General features: G+C 39.6%; 1 protein-coding gene across 4 annotated transcripts in view; it reads right to left on the bottom strand.

The window, feature by feature from the left end:
• Positions 1-20,945, bottom strand: part of LOC134794726 (activating signal cointegrator 1 complex subunit 3) — a 74,754-nt gene that overhangs the window by 5,297 nt on the left and 48,512 nt on the right. For all 4 annotated transcript variants that reach the window (XM_063766512.1, XM_063766518.1, XM_063766532.1 and 1 more), the window contains 23 exons: positions 19,974-20,160; positions 18,651-18,777; positions 17,124-17,407; positions 16,526-16,631; positions 15,100-15,324; positions 14,546-14,635; positions 14,133-14,277; positions 13,270-13,406; positions 10,328-10,504; positions 9,759-9,984; positions 9,027-9,168; positions 8,121-8,232; positions 6,543-6,634; positions 6,040-6,116; positions 4,821-5,041; positions 4,386-4,488; positions 3,874-4,063; positions 3,044-3,197; positions 2,270-2,406; positions 1,637-1,853; positions 980-1,138; positions 760-901; positions 52-242 (listed from right to left, as the gene is read on the bottom strand). In XM_063766512.1, coding sequence (XP_063622582.1) covers positions 52-242; positions 760-901; positions 980-1,138; positions 1,637-1,853; positions 2,270-2,406; positions 3,044-3,197; positions 3,874-4,063; positions 4,386-4,488; positions 4,821-5,041; positions 6,040-6,116; positions 6,543-6,634; positions 8,121-8,232; positions 9,027-9,168; positions 9,759-9,984; positions 10,328-10,504; positions 13,270-13,406; positions 14,133-14,277; positions 14,546-14,635; positions 15,100-15,324; positions 16,526-16,631; positions 17,124-17,407; positions 18,651-18,777; positions 19,974-20,160 — 3,641 coding nt within the window. The remainder of the gene's footprint in view (positions 1-51; positions 243-759; positions 902-979; positions 1,139-1,636; positions 1,854-2,269; positions 2,407-3,043; positions 3,198-3,873; positions 4,064-4,385; positions 4,489-4,820; positions 5,042-6,039; positions 6,117-6,542; positions 6,635-8,120; positions 8,233-9,026; positions 9,169-9,758; positions 9,985-10,327; positions 10,505-13,269; positions 13,407-14,132; positions 14,278-14,545; positions 14,636-15,099; positions 15,325-16,525; positions 16,632-17,123; positions 17,408-18,650; positions 18,778-19,973; positions 20,161-20,945) is intronic.

The raw sequence follows: 20,945 nt of genomic DNA, 5'->3' as shown, positions 1-20,945 counted from the left end.
GTTTGTATACTTTTATTTAAATAGGTACCTAAAGATACCTATAGTTTGTACCTCTTCGATCTCCACACAGTTGGCACTGCTCAGAGCGTCAAGCGATGTCTGCACCAGATTCGACAGATAGTAGTTGATGTCTTGAGGCTCTAAGCTCTCCAAGTTGTAATACGATGGGTTCTTGAGCAGGCGCCGGAAGAAATACGTCCATGTCAGGTAGTCGAGGATATCCTGCTTTGATTGTACAGTACCTAAAAGTAAAAACGAAAAAAATAGGCAGTTAGGGTGATATTCCATCTGTCCAATATATTGGTCCAATGACATTGCGTTTCACTCTCTCATTAAGAGTCCATCAACGTGCCACGCCACTACTAAATAATCGTGATTATTTAAATTTAACGACAGGTATTTAAAAAAGGGGGCTATTAAGCAAACGGGATGTTGGATTCGTCAATATATGCGTCCAAAGTTAAAACGGCCGTTTTTGTTTTGAGTTCATAGATCGACGAATCCAGCAACATAAAAACTAGTTTGATGTATTCAAAAGGTTCTTAAATATAAAATACAGTACGTAGCGGCCCCCCTTTTTTTAAATATCTTTTGTTAAATTTAAACAATCACGATTATTTAGCAGTGGCGCTAGTGTGCACGTTGATGGGCTCTTAAGCAAAATGTTAGACTAAATACACATTGGATAAAGAAATTGGAACCACCCTTAGGAAGAAGAAAAAGAAGCTTTACCACACAAATGTGAGCCTTGTTACGTACCAGCTACGATCTCGGCGTTGAGATGGTCGGCGAGCACCTCGAGAAGGCTGGACTCGACGGGGAACGGCTCGTACAGGAACTTCTTGTAGAAGTTCTTCTTCTGGTCGTGTACGAGCACGACTGCGACACCTTCGTTGTCATACTGTCAGATATAGAGACACGGTTAGTTGATATTAGCAATATGCAAATTGCAAGTGCTGGTATATGCTTATATAAATACCTGCGGGCGGCCGGCGCGGCCCATCATCTGCAGTACGTCCGTGATGGGCATGTCCACGTATCGCTTCTGCTTGCCGTCGAAGTACTCCGTGCCCTTGATCACTACAAGGTGCGCGGGGAAGTTCACGCCCCACGCCAGCGTTGCCGTGCAGATTAGGACCTGAAATATTCAAATGGGTAATTTTTAAACAGTTGAGCGTTGGAGGGTCAGCAGTTTTGTGACCTGAATAGAAGCGAGACGGGAGAAACCATTATTTCCATGATTCTTTGTTGCTGTGTCATCATGCCAATTTAAGCTTTATATAAACACTTCTGGCTAATAACACACAGTTCATGCATACTACCTATATCGAAGCGGGAACCGTGCTGACAAAAACGCTTTTTCACATGGATCGTTTCAAAACTGACACCCAATATTTATGTGAAAAAGTGGGGACACTTTTTTCTTTGTCTCATTCAATAGTACTCATGATTGTGAGTCTAAATAACTCAAAAGTTAATGGTTTTTCCAAAAAAAGTAAATGGTACCATTTTTTTCAGAAAACCCCCATCTACATCTATATTACATTGGTTGAAATTTACAGCCACGTGTAACGTGATTGACTATTTCCTGTGCGTAACTAAATTATAAAAGACGAACAGTTCAATCAACACAAACCTGAATCTTCTGATTGATAAACAACTCTTCAACAGTATTTCTATCTCTCTCGTGCAAGCCCGCGTGATGGATGCCGATACCAAACGCCAGGGTCAACTTGAGGTTGGATTCCCGAATGTTCGACAGGATTTGCTCCATTTCTGACTCTTGCATGTGCAGCCATTGTTTTGGGTTGTCTTCGGCCGCGAGGTACGCGATTAGATCTAATGCTGTTAACCTGGTAATAGACAAATATATTTTTGTGTGGATTTTTTGGAATTTTAATGCAAAATGTACATTATTGAACAAATTGGTTATATTCAGCGAATGTACTTAATTGTATGATTTCTAAAGCAGGCACGACAGCCCTTTCGTCTACATATTGCAGATAATTAGTGGTGAAATATCGGGGAGATAACGTTTTCGGTTGCTCAGTAAAAAAATGCGAGAGCAATATTTGTCTATTGCAGCCTTGACAAGAGAAGTTTGCGCAGACAGTTGTTGACCATCTTAGCACCTTTTACCTATCACCTTAGCACCTGTCACGTGCGAGATTGAGTGCTCTATTATGTGCATGCTCTCACATACAAACAAAGAGTTACCAGGGCTGTCTACAGCTAGAGACAAAGATGTGACGTCACAAATGAGTCGTACCTGGTCTGTCTTCGGCTGGAGACGAAGACGAGCGCGGGCGCGGCGGGCGAGTGCTGGCGGATGGCCTGGAACGTGGGCTTGTTCATGGTCATCATGCGCGGGCAGTAGTGGCGGCCTGGGTGCCCTGATATGTGCACCTGTTTACAAACAATACCATTATCATCCTCTCAGCTGAAATACTATTCTAATAAATGTAACGCGAACAAAAAACGCGAGTGTGCGAATGCAGGGAACTAACCTGCGCCAATCACCTCGCCACTTTAGATACTTATTTGTCTAGGCATTAAACAAATTTCAATTGATTTTTTTTTACAAATTTAATATCTTGTCACTATCATTGAGTTTAACATACTCCCGCTGACTTTACCAGTAACTGTACCTATAGTCACCCAATGAAAATAAGGTGTCACTCAGCGTAAAATCGTAGACAATTTCGTGCTTACAGGTTAACGAGATGGCGCTGTACAGCTCCATACATTTTGCGGTCAGTTTGCGGTAGGTAACTCTGATTGTCAAAAGTTGACGTTTGACAATTCAGTGACCGCAAAACATATGGCGCAGTACAGCGCCATCTTTTTTGGATGTCAAACAAAGGGAGGGGCACGTTTTTTTCTTAGACTTTACCTCTCTATTACAATCAATTCTCTTTGGTTCTGCATAGCCAGACTTTTTATTAACCTTTTCTAATACTTTGATCCTTTAGATCTTTTGACAATCAAATATGTAAAAAACAAACAAAATAGGCATCAATTCACACGAGGATTCGAATATTACCTCCAAAGGCACCGGTCGCACCGAAGGCCTGAAGTTGTACAGCCCCATTTCGCCAATGTTCAACCAATTCGCCAAGTCTTTAGCGTTCGCGAGCGCTGTGGATAAACCGATAATCCGCAGCCTTCTTGACGTATGAGACTCAATAAAGTTTGTTCTGAAACAATAACATAATTTTGCAGGGGAAGGTAAAACAATATGCAACATCTGATATAATCTTAACCTATTCAGCGCTATTAACTACACCGACTTTTCACTACATACCAAAAAACCCTTGGCCTAGCGGTGAATGTGTTAAAATGTAATCTCCATCAAATTCTGGCGTTATAGACAAAAAAATCTTGTATTTCATAATTAAGTTCCACTGCTGGATGCTTTGTGTCAAAGAAAATTATACCTTAACACTAAAATTATTTTCATATCACCTATTCGGAAAAGGGCTTTTTCTTCCCCGCTAGGAGGGATCAAAGTGGCACTTTTCCTCCCTGCTAGGGGGGATCAAAGTGGCACTCTTCTGTTCTAGGACACTGTTTTTGTTATTTTTAGCTTGAATAATATTTTGAAACATAATAATTTGTGTCAACACTAAGATTTTTTTATTTTCCTCATAGTTGATGTGAAAAGCAGTATGTGTCACACGGTATCAAAATTATTTCGTCTTGGGCGTTAACACTTGAATCCCTCATTACGCTCAGGATTCTACTTTAGAATCCCTCACTACGTTCGGGATTCTATTGTAGAATCCATCGCTTCATTCGGGATTCAATGTACGCCCTTGACGGAAATATATCATTTTGATCCCTTGTAACACAAACTACTATAGTCTCTCTTACCTTGACACTATAACTTCCAAAACCGGCCCCCTGTCCTCGCCCAAGAGGTGTATTTCGTCGATGACTATAAGCGCTACATCTCGCACGTAATTTCTGGTTTGCCACGAGCGACTGATGCCGTCCCATTTCTCGGGCGTGGTCACTATCACGTGGGAGCTGCGGATAGCCCGGATATCCGGGGACACGTCACCTAGGAATTGTATATCGTTTATGGTCTGCCAAACCCATTTTGACAGTAGAATGATGCAGCAAATTTAAAAAACGTCGGCGTGAAGGCACGATTTTCCATACCAATTTACTTTTTTTTTTGCCTTATTCTACTGACATATTTGTTTGCCAGACTATATATGCCGGAGACAACAAAAACAGTTGTCTATAATGGCACTCTAGAAAAAAAGGCCAAACCATTAAAATAAAGCTTGTATAAAATCTCTATGCGAATATTTTACTCCGGGAAAATTAAACCACGTAGGAAGTAAAAGCAGAAAGTTGTAAGAATATTATTCACTAACCTGTCAACTCGACGACTTTCTTGCCCATTTTCTCTTCCAGTCTTATTTTCCAATCTTTGATGCGCTCCTTCACAAGAGCTTTTAAAGGTGCAATGTAAACTACCTGAAAAGAAAATAAGGAAATTCAGTTACAAATTTCATACAGAATTTATTTTAAAAATTAACTTGAAGTCAACCTTGTTGGAAATTTTTGAGAAAATATTGTTTGTTTGTAGAAGGGAAGAGAAGTAGAGGAAGAGCGCCTACCCGGTGGATAGACACAGTAAAGGCATATGCAGGACCCAAGGCCCAGACCTGCCTGCAAATGGCGCAGGATAGGAGTGCCTGGAAGAAAGTGGTATTAAGCGTTGGTAATCACGACCCTCAGCAATGAGGATACGACTGGAAAGAAGATTGTTTTACCCCCTTTTCCATTCATTTTGCTGGTAATATTACCTTACACCCGGGATATTGGTTGAACACCCTAAACATGGCCACTTCAGCGACGATGGTCTTGCCGGAGCCGGTGGGCGCTCCGAGCAGCACGTTGTTGTCCGTGTGGTACAGACAGTGGAAGATCTGCGTCTGGATGGGGTTGAAGTGGCTGAAGTTGTACAGCATCTCGTACGACGGGTTGTTGAGCGCCGTCACTGGGAGCGGCTGGAGCTCTAGTAGGTCTGTAAATTAAATAGATAATAGAAGAGGAAAGATGCTTGGGCACCTGATACGACATGACGAATTTATCAAAAACATCATAGAAGGGAAAGTTGAAGCAAAGAGGGAGAAGGGAAGACCAAGGAGAGCGTACATGAATCAAATAAGGGAAATATTTAAACAAGTGCGAGTCGGACTCGCCCACCGAGGGTTCCGTACTTTTTAGTATTTGTTGTTATAGCGGCAACAGAAATACATCATCTGTGAAAATTTCAACTGTCTAGCTATCACGATTCGTAAGATACAGCCTGGTGACGGACGGACGGACGGACGGACAGCGGAGTCTTAGTAATAGGGTCCCGTTTTACCCTTTGGGTACGGAAGCCTAAAAATCAACGTGGTGTCGTATCAGGCTGTCAAAGAGAAGGCAGAGGACCGCCAAACATGGAAATTGCTCCACTGACGAGAGTCAGTACTCTTAAATATATGATTATGACGTTTAATATTATTAATAATGAATATCTATATCATTATTATTTATTATTTAATGATTCAACCGACGGTATACTCGTATACTGAGCTTATTAACAATAGATACTCCAAAGCGCTTCAAATATGTAATGCTCCTAAGCATTATTAATTGCAAAAATGACTCCCGCCGAGGGTTCCGAGTCGATGCGTTTAGCAAAAATACAATTTTATGTAGGAAAGTAATTGAAACTTTTCACAAAGGCGGGTCAAAATTGTATGTAAGTAAGTATGCATTTGTTGGACGAGTGTATGTATGCAAGTGTCTCTATGTGTAATCTATATGTAATTTAAAATTAAAAAACTAAATAATTTATATTAAAAGAAAACAAGTAATTTTTGCAATATGCAGGATCAGAACCGATTAAAGTAAATTTTATTGACGGCAATATTATTAGCAACAACGGTAATATGGAACCGATTCAATTACACGTAACTCGTGTTTTCGTTTAGTCACACCTTGGTCACACTCGATCTGCAATTCTGCACGTACCTGTGTGCGGCGGATGCGTTTCAGGCAAAATTAGATGCTGGAACGTCAAGGGCAACACGCTTTCAGAACCCAGCCATCTAAAAAAATAAAAATAAAGGCATTGTTTCTTTATTTTCATACATCATTTTCAATTAGTTTATTATATTTGTGTGTAGGTATATATACAGTCATCGCAGTCGATGTAGGCTGTAGACTACTTCCCCAAAATACCTTCTTTAGTCGCTGCAAGTATCATCTGCTAAGATGCTGTGGCCAATGATGATGATGATAAGGTATATTACACGATGTCACGATAATTACCTCACCTTATTTACTTACTACCTTACTTATTGTACATATGTACTAGATATTCATAAAGTTAAGTTGAAGTCCTAGTTTTTCTATTTAAACTTGGCCGGTCTGATCTCGAAAACAGGTTCTTAAGTTTTTAATTTAGTAGATAGCGAATAAGCTTTATAATATTTATAATATTGTAAAATAAATTAGTGAAAATCGACGCTTACCTTTCAGATGTTGCTCTAATGTAATATTGCGGGGGCAGAGGTTCTGTGATCGGTATCGTTATTATGAGTTCTTGTGGTTCATTTGTTATTACCTAAAAAAACAACACAGTTATTCAATAAATAATCATTAATCATTAGCTCTCATAACTCTCATAAGTAACGCAACTCGACGCAGCGATATAATATTTCTAATAAAACTTGAGATGGACAACGGAGAAAGCAAGGAAACGCTGTATGGCTCGTATGCTGGCCGATGAGTAAGCAAAAACAGCTATAAGTGTTACATTTTACCTAGTTTTCGTCCAAGGAAAGATGGGTGAAAGCCGAATGTGCCGTTTCGTGAGAGATGACTACCACTCGACCCGAACGGTCCTAAATATTGCAAAGGGAAATGTCACCCCAGGACGCCCATTTATGGAGGGCACTAACAACGCAAAATAGGTAGGATTGGCCCAAAATTTTCGAATCCTACACCAGAGCTAGTGACGCCGCAACAGAAAACTGCGTCACGAAAATATTTTTTTTAGTATTTAAGTTTTTTATTATTGTATATATATGTTAGTTTGTAAGGTATGTATCTATGGGCCTTAGTAGCCTGAAAATAAATGCTTTGATTGATTGATTGATTGAAAATTTAAGGACAGGATTAATTTGGGAACAATGTAGGCGATGATGACCAGATTTAGGGATCTGCATGATTATAAATGTTTCTCATAATTATACTGCTAATCAATTAAGTATTACATTTATTACTATTAAGTACTCTACAATCCACCATACTATTTCCGTTTAACGACGTAATACAATGAATGTAGAATTAAAATACTCTAAACGACTCATAAAACGTTACTATAGAAGTATAGACTATAAATGTAACCATAACTACCATAAGACATGTATATGTCGCAGTCAAAAGTGTGAACTGGTCAAAAGAACTTTTAACCGACAAAAACAGGCAAAACTGCTTTTGACTGAGCATGTTGGTCAAAAGTAGTTTTACCTGAAAATCATTGGTTAATAGTAATTGTGACTGTTACTATCAGTCAAAAGTACTCGCAGAAATAGGTAGGTTAGGGTTTTTTTTTTGCTACGCCCTAAAAACGAAACTGTTCCCAGAGATAGGTAGGTTAGGGTTATTTTTTTTTTGCTACGCCCTAAAAACGAAACTGCTGCCAGAAATAGGTATGATTTTCAGGTAAAACTACTTTTGACCAACATGCTCAGTCAAAAGCAGTTTTGCCTGTTTTTGTCGGTTAAAAGTTCTTTTGACCAGTTCACACTTTTGACTGCAACATATAGTGCCAGTTGCACAACCACATTTGACAGACTGATCAACATCAGCCGGCGCGCCCCGGTGCTTTATTATGAAACTTTCCATACATAAAAATTTAGCGAACTCTTTAACGATACGAACAGTTTGGTGCAACCGACCCATATACTTGATGAAATCATCAACATTGAACACTTCAAGGAAGATAGACCGGATATTTTTAAATGGTCGATTGTTTACATGACAATATGAGAGGATATTAAAATGCATTTTTAGTGCATAATTAAAAGTAATAAAGTTATACTCACTTGTTTCTTTGTGATGAGGAAAAACTCGTTGTAATACATAATGTCATTGTCAGGGTCCTCCACCCATATCCAGAATGCTTCGGGCGCTTTCCCGTGATATTTATCGTTCCATCTGAAACCACAGCATTAATCATTCGTCAGTTACGTCAGAGTCACCCCTCATATTGACAAATCATTTTTCACCACACCAGCTCGGAAAGGCTTACTTTGCACTTCAAAAACTGATAGCAAAGTTGCATTTTATTCACATGTGAGCCAAAGTAATCAAATGCAAATTTTGAGTTGTTTTCTTATGTTTGCTGGTAGAACTGAGATTTAAATGATGATTTTGGATGATAAATATTTAATAACATTCATTTGGATTTGATTTGGTTTGATTTTGTTTAATATTTTACATTTAATATTTGCTTTGGGTTGGTGTGGTGAAAAATTTCGTGTTTCACTCGGGGGCAAATTTTGTAAAACAATTAACTATTTTTACAGGCTATTTTTAATTGGATAAGCTTTTCCCGCTCCCGTATCATCTTGCTACATCGTCGGGCCTAATGAGGTTGTGAAACTTGTGAACTCCTCTTGGAATAGGCAGAAGGTTTTGCGAAAGCGGCGTCATCTGTGCCCTGTTTATCAAAAGCTTGTAACTTGTAATACAAGTGGAAGTTCCTTTCTAACAAAAGCTGTCAAAAACGGGACTTCCACTTGTAATACAAGTTACAAGCTTTTGATAAACAGGGCACAGATCTTAGAACTCAGAGGGAAAACTAAGCCTTATTCAGCTTTGCCACATGACGGGCAACTTGTCTATTAAGGTTACTAAAGTTAGTTAACGGTCTTTAGCTCAAATTAACATAGTCACATGGACAATACAATAACCGTGACTTACCAAGTAGCCAAAAAAGGTTTACTCACTTGAAATTAGGCGTGATGGTGAGTCGTATCCGAAGCACGGTTCTCGTTATGGGGTGCAGACTGGCTTCCATCTCCAGTAGAGGGAACTCGTCGGCACACTTCTTTAGGTGCCGGGCTGCTTTTGGGTTTCTTATAAGGTCACCTAGAAGTGAGAAATTATTCATGTTTATCTTAATAATATAATGAGAAACTTTTGGTTTATGTCTGGCTATATGCTCAATGGTAGATCCATGTAGATTGATTTTAGAATTTCTAGGTCTGTACAAGTGAACAAGTCCCGTAATTATATGGCGTGCTTAATGTTTAAGTTAAATACTTAAGAAAACTCTTATTATCTGTGTTTTTTGATCAGGTACGTACGATGTGCCCGAGCACTTCGATAGGGAAGCAGCTATACCGCCTCATGTCACCCTAGAAATCCCACTAACTAACTCTAGCGTATTAGCGATCTTGAGTAGTATGTAATGTTATATAGTTGATCCTGAAATTGCACCGAGATAAGGATTACAAAAGGTATCTGAGAAAAGGAGGATAGACTGAAAATCTTACCAACTTCCTTCCAATCCATATCCCGGATCTGATCCGGCTTGAGCATCGGGTACTCGATATGCTTGAGCACCTCGTTAGGGAAGCAGTTGAACTGCCGCATGTCGCTGTACAAGTCCCACTGCTGCAGTTCGAGCATCTTAGCCATCTTGAGGTAAAATGCTACCAAACTATCAAAAATCTTACCAACTTCCTTCCAATCCATATCCCGGATCTGATCCGGCTTGAGCATCGGGTACTCGATATGCTTGAGCACCTCGTTAGGGAAGCAGTTGAACTGCCGCATGTCGCTGTAGAAGTCCCACTGCTGCAGTTCGAGCATCTTCGCCATCTTGAGGTAAAGCGCTGCCATATAGGCGTTGTTTTTGCGAAGCGTGATCTCGAACAGTGCGCGTATTATGCGCACCGCATTCTGGAAACATCGTAGATTTGGGAACGGAAAACTTTGTAATGGTTTCAAACCACTCTATGATTGTAAATAGAATGGAAACGTTGGAATATACTCAAGAAGAAAACGAGACTCAACTCAAAATAATAATTTCAATACTGCCCTGAGGATTTTTTGAGGCAGTTTCATTGTAAATCTCAATCAAACGTCGACACGTACACACATATCGGCGAGCCGATATCTTTCAATTTTATTTTTGCGTAAACACCACAACTAAGTTGGCAATTTAATCAGATTGTGCATGAAATTGTCCCATCTGGACTGATCTTATTGTGTTCAAAATGATAGACACCGTCGATAGATATACCTGGCTAATATAGTTCAAATCGGACTGTAGCGACGACCCGTTGACGCGGCCCCTTGACAAGTAAGTCTGCAGCAGGATGTTGATTTTCCAGTGAATGTCTTCGGGGGGGTCCTCTATACGTAATTCGCAATACTGGTCCTTGAGGTTCCACAGTTCTGTGAGCTCTTCTTTACGCACCTACGAACATATTTTTTGTAAATCAGTGGAAGAGATAACCTGACACAATCTAACGATCAGAAGTGAGGTTGCAGGTTTTACCCAACGTAAATTCAGAGCCTTTATCCAGCTCGATGGACCAACAATGTTTTAATACAGATGTAGTGCATAATTGTTTTCCATCTTATTTTCTCGGAAACATTCGTATTTGTCATGCTGCTTCAGTCAACCTCAGTACTTTTTGTATCGAGACTGACTGAAATAGAACGTACGAACGTGTCTAGACATGTTCGTACGTTTCCGTGAAAATACGATGGAAAATAATTATGCACTACATAGGTACTCGGGTACACTTCGGGTTGCACCACGAACAGCTATCAGCCTATCATACCGATACAGGACTGTGTAATAGGGTGGAGTGAAAGTGGCCAAATATTTTTTTTTCTCTTTTTCAAATTTCCTGTATCATTAATTGATGATACATAGTATTAGAAGTAATTATGCAAAATTTTAGTTTTCTAAATATATATCTTAAGGTGGCGCATTGGGTTTAAAGTTTTGAAATAATGCAATTTTTGACATTCACATATATGATTTATTGAAAACGATATATGGACCTATTTAACAATTTTAAACATAAACTTTACTGAAATCATAATAAACTAGCAAAATAAACTCATAAAATTACATTTTTTTGTTGAAAATCAGTAGTTTCAGGGCGCTCATAAACACGAAAATATTGAGATTTGGTGTCGAAAACGGGTATGTCTTGCCGGGCTTTTATCCTTGTACGAATTAATCCATCTCTAGCTTCTGGTCCACAAACTGCTAACGAAGCCTCCGTTACCAGCTTGACACACCTTTCGACAGCCTGAGTGTGGCAAGGATACTTTTCGAAATCCATCAAAGCTCCTGAAGTAATCAGGTTTGAAATTTCTGTGTCGCTATATTTCATTGTCATAGGAGGTTCTGTGATCTTTCCTTTCGTCCAATCTATTAAATCATAATAAGTAGATGCGTCAGCCCTTAGTTCTGGGAGTCGAAATTCGCGAACCTTCTTTCCTTTGGTCTCTTTTCGTGCTTTTAACACTCTTCGAAGAGCCCTTATGTGAGACGCATCATCTTGCAACATAGCCAGCAACAAATTCTTTGTTGGTTTAGCTGTTCCAATGTATAAACGGAGAATCTTGTTTGCGCAAGTCAACCATCGGGAATGTGCCAGTTTTCCTGGGTCTTTGCTAGCTAAGTTGGGCGACACCGAACCAGAAGAAATTGCGGTGCAAATCTCAAACAGATATTTTTGATCAGTACTTAGCAAATTAGGATTCAAAGCTGGCAATTCTGTGGAAATGGCTTCGAATTCCTCCAGTTTAAAATCGAGGCACTTAGGTAGCTGTTTTCCTATTTTGCGAGAATAACTATTAGGGCCTGTTGTTGTGCCATCTAAACTGGAGAATAAATGATGAAGTGGTAATCCATTTGCATGTAACAAGCACACAAACCATTGCAATGGGCGTTTCAGGTGTTTTTCTAGTAAAATATAGGCAAACAGGATTCTCCGTTTATACATTGGAACAGCTAAACCAACAAAGAATTTGTTGCTGGCTATGTTGCAAGATGATGCGTCTCACATAAGGGAGCTGGCTCTTCGAAGAGTGTTAAAAGCACGAAAAGAGACCAAAGGAAAGAAGGTTAGCGAATTTCGACACCCAGAACTAAGGGCTGACGCATCTACTTATTATGATTTAATAGATTGGACGAAAGGAAAGATCACAGAACCTCCTATGACAATGAAATATAGCGACACAGAAATTTCAAACCTGATTACTTCAGGAGCTTTGATGGATTTCGAAAAGTATCCTTGCCACACTCAGGCTGTCGAAAGGTGTGTCAAGCTGGTAACGGAGGCTTCGTTAGCAGTTTGTGGACCAGAAGCTAGAGATGGATTCATTCGTACAAGGATAAAAGCCCGGCAAGACGTACCCGTTTTCGACACCAAATCTCAATATTTTCGTGTTTATGAGCGCCCTGAAACTACTGATTTTCAACAATAAAATGTAATTTTTTTAATTTATTTTGCTAGTTTATTATGATTTCAGTAAAGTTTATGATTAAAATTGTTAAATAGGTCCATATATCGTTTTCAATAAATCATATATGTGAATGTCAAAAATTGCATTATGTCAAAACTTTAAACCTAATGCGCCACCTTAAGATATATATTTAGAAAACTAAAATTTTGCATAATTACTTCTAATACTATGTATCATCAATTAATGATACAGGAAATTTAAAAAAAAGAAAAAAAAAATTTTTGCCCACTTTCACTCCACCCTACTGTGTAAAGTTCAATACAAGTTAACATTTTAACAAAATACGATGACATTGTTATGTTACACGGGTTGGTGCAACTGGCCTATAGGGACCGTGCGCGTTGGAGTGTCTGCCATCTTGTGGCCTGAATCGAAAACAAATGTGCACATGTACATTGCCAAAGCAAGTGCTACCATCTACCGTTCTCTTACGTTACGTCTCTCTCTCGGTACGTTTCCTTGTGCATAGTAGGTTCTGCCATCTTGTGGGCTACATCGGAAGCATAAACGACACATTTGCGCCTCGCGCTAAAAATCTGAGAGCTCCTATGCTGCCCCCTATAGTTCATGCACGGGACCTATAAAGTGTTCTGATGATAATAGAGATTTTAAATTTTTAAATCGCTTCAGTTATACGTCATACATAATCCATTTTTTTTCTTTTTAGTCATCTGGCGGAAACCGGTTACTTACTTTGAGCTGTTGGAAATCCGAGCACCTCGTAAGCATCTCTAAAACGTAGCCCTGTGTCATGGATTTGCGAACCATAGAGTTGAACACTTCCATAGTTTCGCAGGTTATGTAGTAGTGGCTGGCGGTTCGGCCCAAATCTGTCAAAATAATGAGACGTTAACGTTCATTGCCTGACTAATTAAGGAGGGTTATCCTTTTATTACAGACATTTTAAACAAGTGCCTAAATGCGAAGGACAACTCAATTTATAACTGCATACCTAAGTAGCACAATTCAAACATGCATGAACAATTAAGTTACTTTGGATATTATTTATTTATTTATTTATTTAAACTTTATTGCACAAAAGAATAACTTAATGTACAAAAGGCGAACTTAATGCCATGAGGCATTCTCTGCCAGTCAACCAGATATTGCTCTCGCCAAGGTACTAAGTCTGTCTCACTCTTACATTTGCAGCCTTAGGGCGCAAAATAATTGACATGGCCTTGTGTATTACTTTCTGCAACGAATCTCTCGCTCTTATACTGCGTGGCTTTCCATAGAGAAGGGTACTTATGCTTCACCTGCAATAAAGGCCTTTAATAAAAAATTCTAATGGAATTTCAGATGGAAATATCCGTATTGAACTTGAAGCGTAGGGAGCCTTCTGTGTTTCATATATGTTCATAGTATGTCTAAGGCCCACTTGCACCATCCCACTTAACCCGGGATTAACCGGTTAAACCGTTAACACAGTGTCAAATTGTACTGGTAGCCATGGCAACTCCAGTTTTAAGCGGTTAACCCCGGGTTATTGGAATGGTGCAAGTGGCCCCTAGTCTAGTCGAAAGTAGAATATCTGAAAGTCTCATAATGCATACCTGTAATGTTAAGATCGCCGGTCCGCTCGTTGTACCGTATCATGTGTGTTTTGTCGAGCGTCATGGCCGCCGCTGTGATAAGCTGCCTGCGTTTAGTCTCCAACATTGGTTCTTCTTGAACGTCGCCATAGGTCAGGCCATATACCTATTGATTTAGAGCAAATTTACAATTTATGTTTTAGAAAATTTTGATCAGTGTGGGCTTCCCCTTAAAGTAATGATAATAATTATAGTTTTTATTTTGCTTTTCGCGAATGCGTGAAATCTAATGATCCCGGGAATGAATTCTAGTTAGCTAAGTCTATCTCGTATTCGTAAATCCAATCGTTTAGTCAATTTCAACGAAGCTATTTTAGAAAACTGATTTAAAAATATGTCTCGTTTAATAGTTTAGGGGATTTAGTGTTACAAACCTGTGGATTGATCCTCATGCGCACAAATAAGTACGTGTAACTCAGCCATTCTACTGCTTCATCTATATTCGTGACAGTTCCTAACGCCACCTACGAAGAAAATTTCATTAGGTATATATCTATTGAGATTATGCGCGCCAGATACGTATTGCAACCCACGCATTGTGTTACAGGTACGCAAGTGATGTGACATCTGTCATATAACTTCATATATTAAAACCACCGGGTGCACGCACATTTCTACTTTCGATATTGAAAATGACAATGGGCTAAGGTGTGTTATGTTTGCCGATTGCCTTGATTGCCTATGACAGCTGTCGGCAACCTTTTAGCAGTCAAGGGCCACATAGTAGTTAACGAAGTTGACGCGGGCCGCACTTTGGTAATATTTGTGACTTTAGCAGGCATTGTCGATGGTCAATATTACATAAAAAATAGCCAGAGAGGCTCGCTGGCCTATGACATAATGTTCGATTTAGCGCTTGATATGTCATTTGTCAACGTTACATATTTTTATAATGCTTATTTCTAAACGTTTATTGCTACGAACTTACCTCAGCATTCAAGTTATCAGCCAACAGATTGATAAAGTTACTCTCAATCGGGAACTGATTGGTCATCGATTTGAGGTAATGCGTGAGCTTGTCGTGGGTGGTTATTATAATGCCCGTGCCGGACTTGTCGAACTGAGGCCGCCCGGCGCGCCCGAAGATTTGCAATACGTCCAGAATACTGAGGTCCACGAATGTGCCGTGACTTTGGTCGTAGATTTCCGTACCCTGTAGGAATCATATTGTTACTAGTCTAAGTTTTATTGGTCAGTCATTGCAATTATTTAGAGTTGAGACTTGACGGATGATTCTATCCGGTTTGATTTTTACTATACCTATTTAATGTAAGTACCTACGGGTGGTATTCCATCTGTCCAGTTTCTTTGTCCAATGTCATTGGGTCTCACTCTCTCATTAAGCAAAATGTGAGACAAAATACACATTGGACAGGAGGAATACCACCCTAAGTTATATAACTTGTACTACTAAATTAACTTGACTAGGAAATATTATCTTGGAGTAAAAATACATACAGATTTAATTTCAACCCTAGTTTTGAGAGGTGAATGTGAAAGCTGTACTGGGTGCGTAGCCAACATGCCAATCGTTTACGTTCCGTAGCGAACGAAACGCAACTGTCACTGTCACACTAATATGGAAGAGTGATAGAGAGACACAAAGCGTTTTGTTGTAGTAACGCAAGCGATTGTCACCTTGGCTACAACTTTTACAATGGGACCAATTACGATATCGTAAATATACGATACACAATACAGTTCAGATGTAGGTACATGTTATGTCCTTAATCAATTCGCCATGGACTAAACGACGCAGTAAGTACCATGATTGGAGCTCGTTTCGCGCTATGATGCGATTAGTTATACCGCTTTATTGCAGTGCATGCTTACATAATATGTATATAAAAACATTAAATGATAAAAAACCTGTTGTTGTTGTTTGTGTCCACCCAGGAGCATGCATAGGGCCTCAACAAGATCCTTCCACGGCTTTCTGTCTTGAGCAACCGTCTTGGCCTCGTTCCAGCTCAGTCCTACGGCTCGCAGCTCGTTCTCTACGCTCCGCCTCCAGCGGGCGCAGCATGGTTCCATTTTTATCGCCTGTCACTGTGCCCGTCATATTCGCACTTACATACTTGTTAGGACGTGACAGGCATGATGACAAGGGATAAAAATGCGACCGTGCTACCGCCGCTGGTGTGTACGGGGCGTTCGGGGCGCCGATCGGAGGTTGTCTGACAATCCTCATTCCTTATGGCCTTCGGCCAGAAAATGCGGAAGATCGACCGGAGGGGAGGGGCTTAACGACAAGCACTTGTGTGTCAGCCCCTTTGTGTCCCCAAGTCTCACAGCCGAAGAGAAAAAGACAAAAAACCTGCATTGTAATAATTTTAGCAAGATTATGAACTTACCCTTATAATAACTGCATGTGCGGGCAAGTTTACCCCCCAAGCTAAAGTGGACGTGCACACGAGCACCTTTATGTAGCCTTCAGAGAAATATCTCTCCACCATATTCCTATAAACAGATAAAATATTGCAACATTATTAAAGTGTCCCATGCCAAGTGTGTGTGTGTCCGCCGTTTGCACATAATAGTGGAATCGTGATTCTACTATATACTGCGACATGTATTTCAGTGACAGCAGCTGGTAAAATCACTAGAGATTTACTCAGAGATTTGCCGTGCGGTTGGTCCCATGGTTGCATTAGTTAGATGACGGTTGTGGGAGTACATTGTGATTATCGCCATATTTCATTAGTCTAGCATTGGACGTCTATTAGCTAATACGGCAATGATGATAATTTTGTTTTGTTGGAAACGTCACTGCTCCAAAAGCGTTGATACAACGTTTAAGCTGCAAAATGTATACCAAAATACCAACTCATAAGACGATACTAAATAATAAATGTATACAGTACCGGTCAAAAATACATCACCTTCAGGTTATTACCGCAAACCTGAAGCTGATATATTTTTGGCCGGTACTATACACTGCGTAAGTCTTACCTATCACTCCGCAGCATGCCAGCGTGATGGCACGCGAACCCAGCCGCAAACAGCTCGCTTAGCACCTTATTAGGACTGCTACTAATAGCTTTTTTCGCCTTTAGGAACCCCCCCGAGTCCTCAGGCTCGAAGTGTTTTAGGTGGCCCTTCTTCTGGGCTAGCTCCTTTAGGACCATGGCGGTGGTGTGCGTGGCGTTCCGCGCGTGGACGAACACCATAACCTGGTGACCCTTTTGGACCATGTCGGATGCTTTGTCGTAGCATATGTCGTTCATTATTTGTATCTGTCGATATATGATTGTGATTAGCAAAGGTTTTAAGGACATATCCACTATTTACAAATACAAATAAATACAAATAATTTATTGAGAAAAGTACATTTGTTTGTAAATAAATAATAATGAATAGTGGGTTTACATTCCGTTTGAATAACATCTGTTCTATTATTAGTTCAGTATCCTCTGTAAAATAATTAAAAAATACTTAATTAGATGTTACGATATAAGGAGTATATTTTTTGATACTTCTGAGTTACATTTTGTGTAAAATCCATGCAGTGTAGCATGACGTAATGACCGTAATGTCAATGCAATAACTCAATAAGGCATACTTAAACTTATGTGACTAAACAATAGCCACTTACGAGCACTGATCTCCATATCGTCCTTATACTGCGAATAGCACTACATAGTTAATTGTTCAAGGTAATTATAGTTCTTCGAAACGAAGATATTAACTCATTTCAGTTGTTATTTAGCATGACAGACCAATACGAGTTTATTAGTGGGCATAAATTTAGTCATTTGTTTGACGTAGGTTATGTAGACGCTTATTAAAAAATGCGAATTTTTTTTATTGTAATAAAATGTTACTTTCCATCACACATTCTCGTAAAAGGTGTTATATTATACCTATATGATGCATAAATCCTAAATTTTGACCTAGGCCTGTGATGTACGAACGAAATTAGACAGAAGTTTTATTTATTTCCCTTTATTTTTCCTCACAAGTGTGATGAGAAACATTGTGTATGCCACGGGCGACGGGCGGTAGGTGCAGGAATTACGAACTCGTGTTAATTAAGCCCTCGCTTTAGGGCTACAATTCTCACTCTTTCGTACAATCATATTTACCGCCCTTAATACATAATGCACTATTTTAGGTTTGAAACTTTGGGATAGTTGCCTCTAGAATAGAAAAAATACGTTTCACAAACGTAAATATCTGAAATGATACAAATTTTTGTTGTCATCGATTATCAGTAGTCGTTACGTAAAACCAAAATAGACTTGACAGGCATTTATTTAGGCCCAGCCATACAAATGAAAAATCCAAAACTTGCCACTGAAATTTGAACCTAATGTGTAGGAATTAGAGATGATTTTGCGTTGTTTGAAAATTGAACGAAACAAAGCAAAAGCGACTCTGTTCTGTTCCAATTGAGTATGATTAAAATTTCATCAAACTTGATGCTATAGATAGGACCATGGGCCTTAGGAGGTTAAGAATAACGCCAATAATATGTACCTGTCTAAGATGTGCCCCCCCTCCGCTGCCGACTTCCTTCACCCCCACGAACTGCTGCTCGAGCGGGACCGGCCGGAACCGCGAGTCGAAGAAGAACAGCCCAATATTCGGGTTCACTCTCAAGAACCTGCACGATAAAACAAATCACTACACCTTATAAAACAAAGTCCCCCGCCGCGTCTGTCTGTTTGTGTGCAGGACCGTCTTAAGCTATTGCTGGGGCCCTTGGGCACATAAGGCACATTAGTATTTGGGGCCCGTTTGGAAAGTAAAGAAAGCGAGTTAAACTAACATTTTTCTACTATGCTCTGCTATTTATTATGGTGGGTAATCAATCAAATATACAGTTAGTCACAACGGTTTAAATTCGATTATATAGTTACTGTCTATCCTTTGGGGCCCCCTGAGGATGGCGGCCCTGGGCACGGGCCCCGTGTGCCCTTATGGTAAAGACGGTACTGTTTGTGTGTTTGTATGTTTGTTCGCGATAAAGTCAAAAACTTGGATTTTCATGCGATTTTCACCTATCAATAAAGTGATTCTTGTGGAAGGTTAAGGTGTATAATGTATTAACTCCTGCGAAGCCGGGGCGGGTCGCTAGTGTACATATATAGTAAGAATTTAAATAAACTTAAATACTTATTGGTCTCCCTTTCGCCTTATTTTCGAAGTGGAAACTAGTCCATCCTTAAGTCCGTACATAAGCCGTGATGCAAAAATATTTTAAATTGTTTTAAGCTGTATCGGCATACATGTTACATAGTATTTAAACCTAACTTGCTCCTACTTGCTTCACTCGTCGTCGCATCTACCTATATTATTACTGTGAATTAAAATCCTGAATACTAGTTATAATTTATAATAGGGTAATTCGCCAGAAACTGACCACTTTTAGTAACTGGCCGCCATAAACTAAAAATGAATTCTATTCACCTATGTAAACAGAATTCATTTTAGTATAAGGCGGCTAGTTATTGAAGGCTGGCCAGTTATTGAAACCTTATACTAAAATGAATTCTGTTTAATAGGTCAATAGAATTCATTTGGTGGCCAATTACTAACAGTGGCCAGTTACTGGCGAAAAACCAGCGCCGTGTCTTACAGACACTGCTTATGCTGAGCGGCATCCTATTTGGTGTACGTTTCTTTACTTATTTAATTTGCTGTACCTAATGTACCTATGTTTTTACGCCAAATAAATATTTTCAGTTTCTATTAATTACCCTACCTGGGAGACCGAGCTTTGCTCGGAAAACATATAAAACCTCAAAAATGCGCGTTTCTCCAGAGATAAGACCTAGCTAGCTAGCTTTATCAACTCACCGGGCAACATCCAAATAGTTAGGCAGCGTCGCCGAAAGCCCGACTATGCGTATCATGTTCTGGCTGGACTCGACTTGGCGAAGTGTCCTCGCAACTATCGCTTCCACTATCGGCCCTCTGTCGCCGTGGAGCAGGTGGACCTCGTCGATAATCAGCAGCTTCACTATGGACGCGAGCTCCGTGTCAGCTAAAAATTAAGTTACATTCAATGTTTAGAAGGTCTAATAATGGAAATAATTTTCAAACAGAAATTGTGCATAAGTTAAAGCAGACTCATTGATTTATAACATTTGCACTAAGAAAAATCGCGTTTCAAGTTTGACAGCTGAATAAGATGGCGCTGTACTGTTACATATGTTTTGTGGTAACTAAATTGAAAAACATTAACTTTGACAGCGAGAGTCACTGCATAATGAACTGTACAGCGCTATTAACTAGGTACGGGGTAGGTAGGTACTGTCATATTCGAAGCACGAACGTTTTAGATTTTAAACATCTAATAAGACTTCTTAGCCTAGGCCCTAGTCAGTATCAACCCTGCCTAAGAAGCAGGAAGTGCCGGGTTCAAATCCCGGTAAGGGCATTTATTTGTGTGTTGATCATTGATCACTATATTTGTTCCTGAGTTATGGAGGTTATCTATGTACCTAAGTTTTTATAAGTACATGTCTCGTCGCTTAGTACCCATATAGCGGGCCGTAATTTCAGGTTTTAGGTTAGGTTTCGTTCATGTCGTCTCGGATATGGGTGAATATGGTATCGATGCATTCAGTGTAATGCCCTGAACACAAATATATGAGATGACAAGCGCGAAAGTGGTGGGGGTAGTTGCTGTGGCGTCATAAAGTCTGCAGTACAAACTTTTTTTTTAATTTCTTTTAAACATACCATGTGGGGTACCAAATGAAAGGGCTTTGTAAGTAGATCACAAATATATAACATACTGTAACATTTTCAATACTTGGTCTAACA

This window comes from Cydia splendana, chromosome 1 (genome assembly GCF_910591565.1).
Source record: "Cydia splendana chromosome 1, ilCydSple1.2, whole genome shotgun sequence".
Lineage (NCBI taxonomy): Eukaryota > Metazoa > Arthropoda > Insecta > Lepidoptera > Tortricidae > Cydia > Cydia splendana.
Note: the sequence above shows the minus strand (reverse complement) of the source record. Positions and strands in the feature narration are given on the sequence as shown.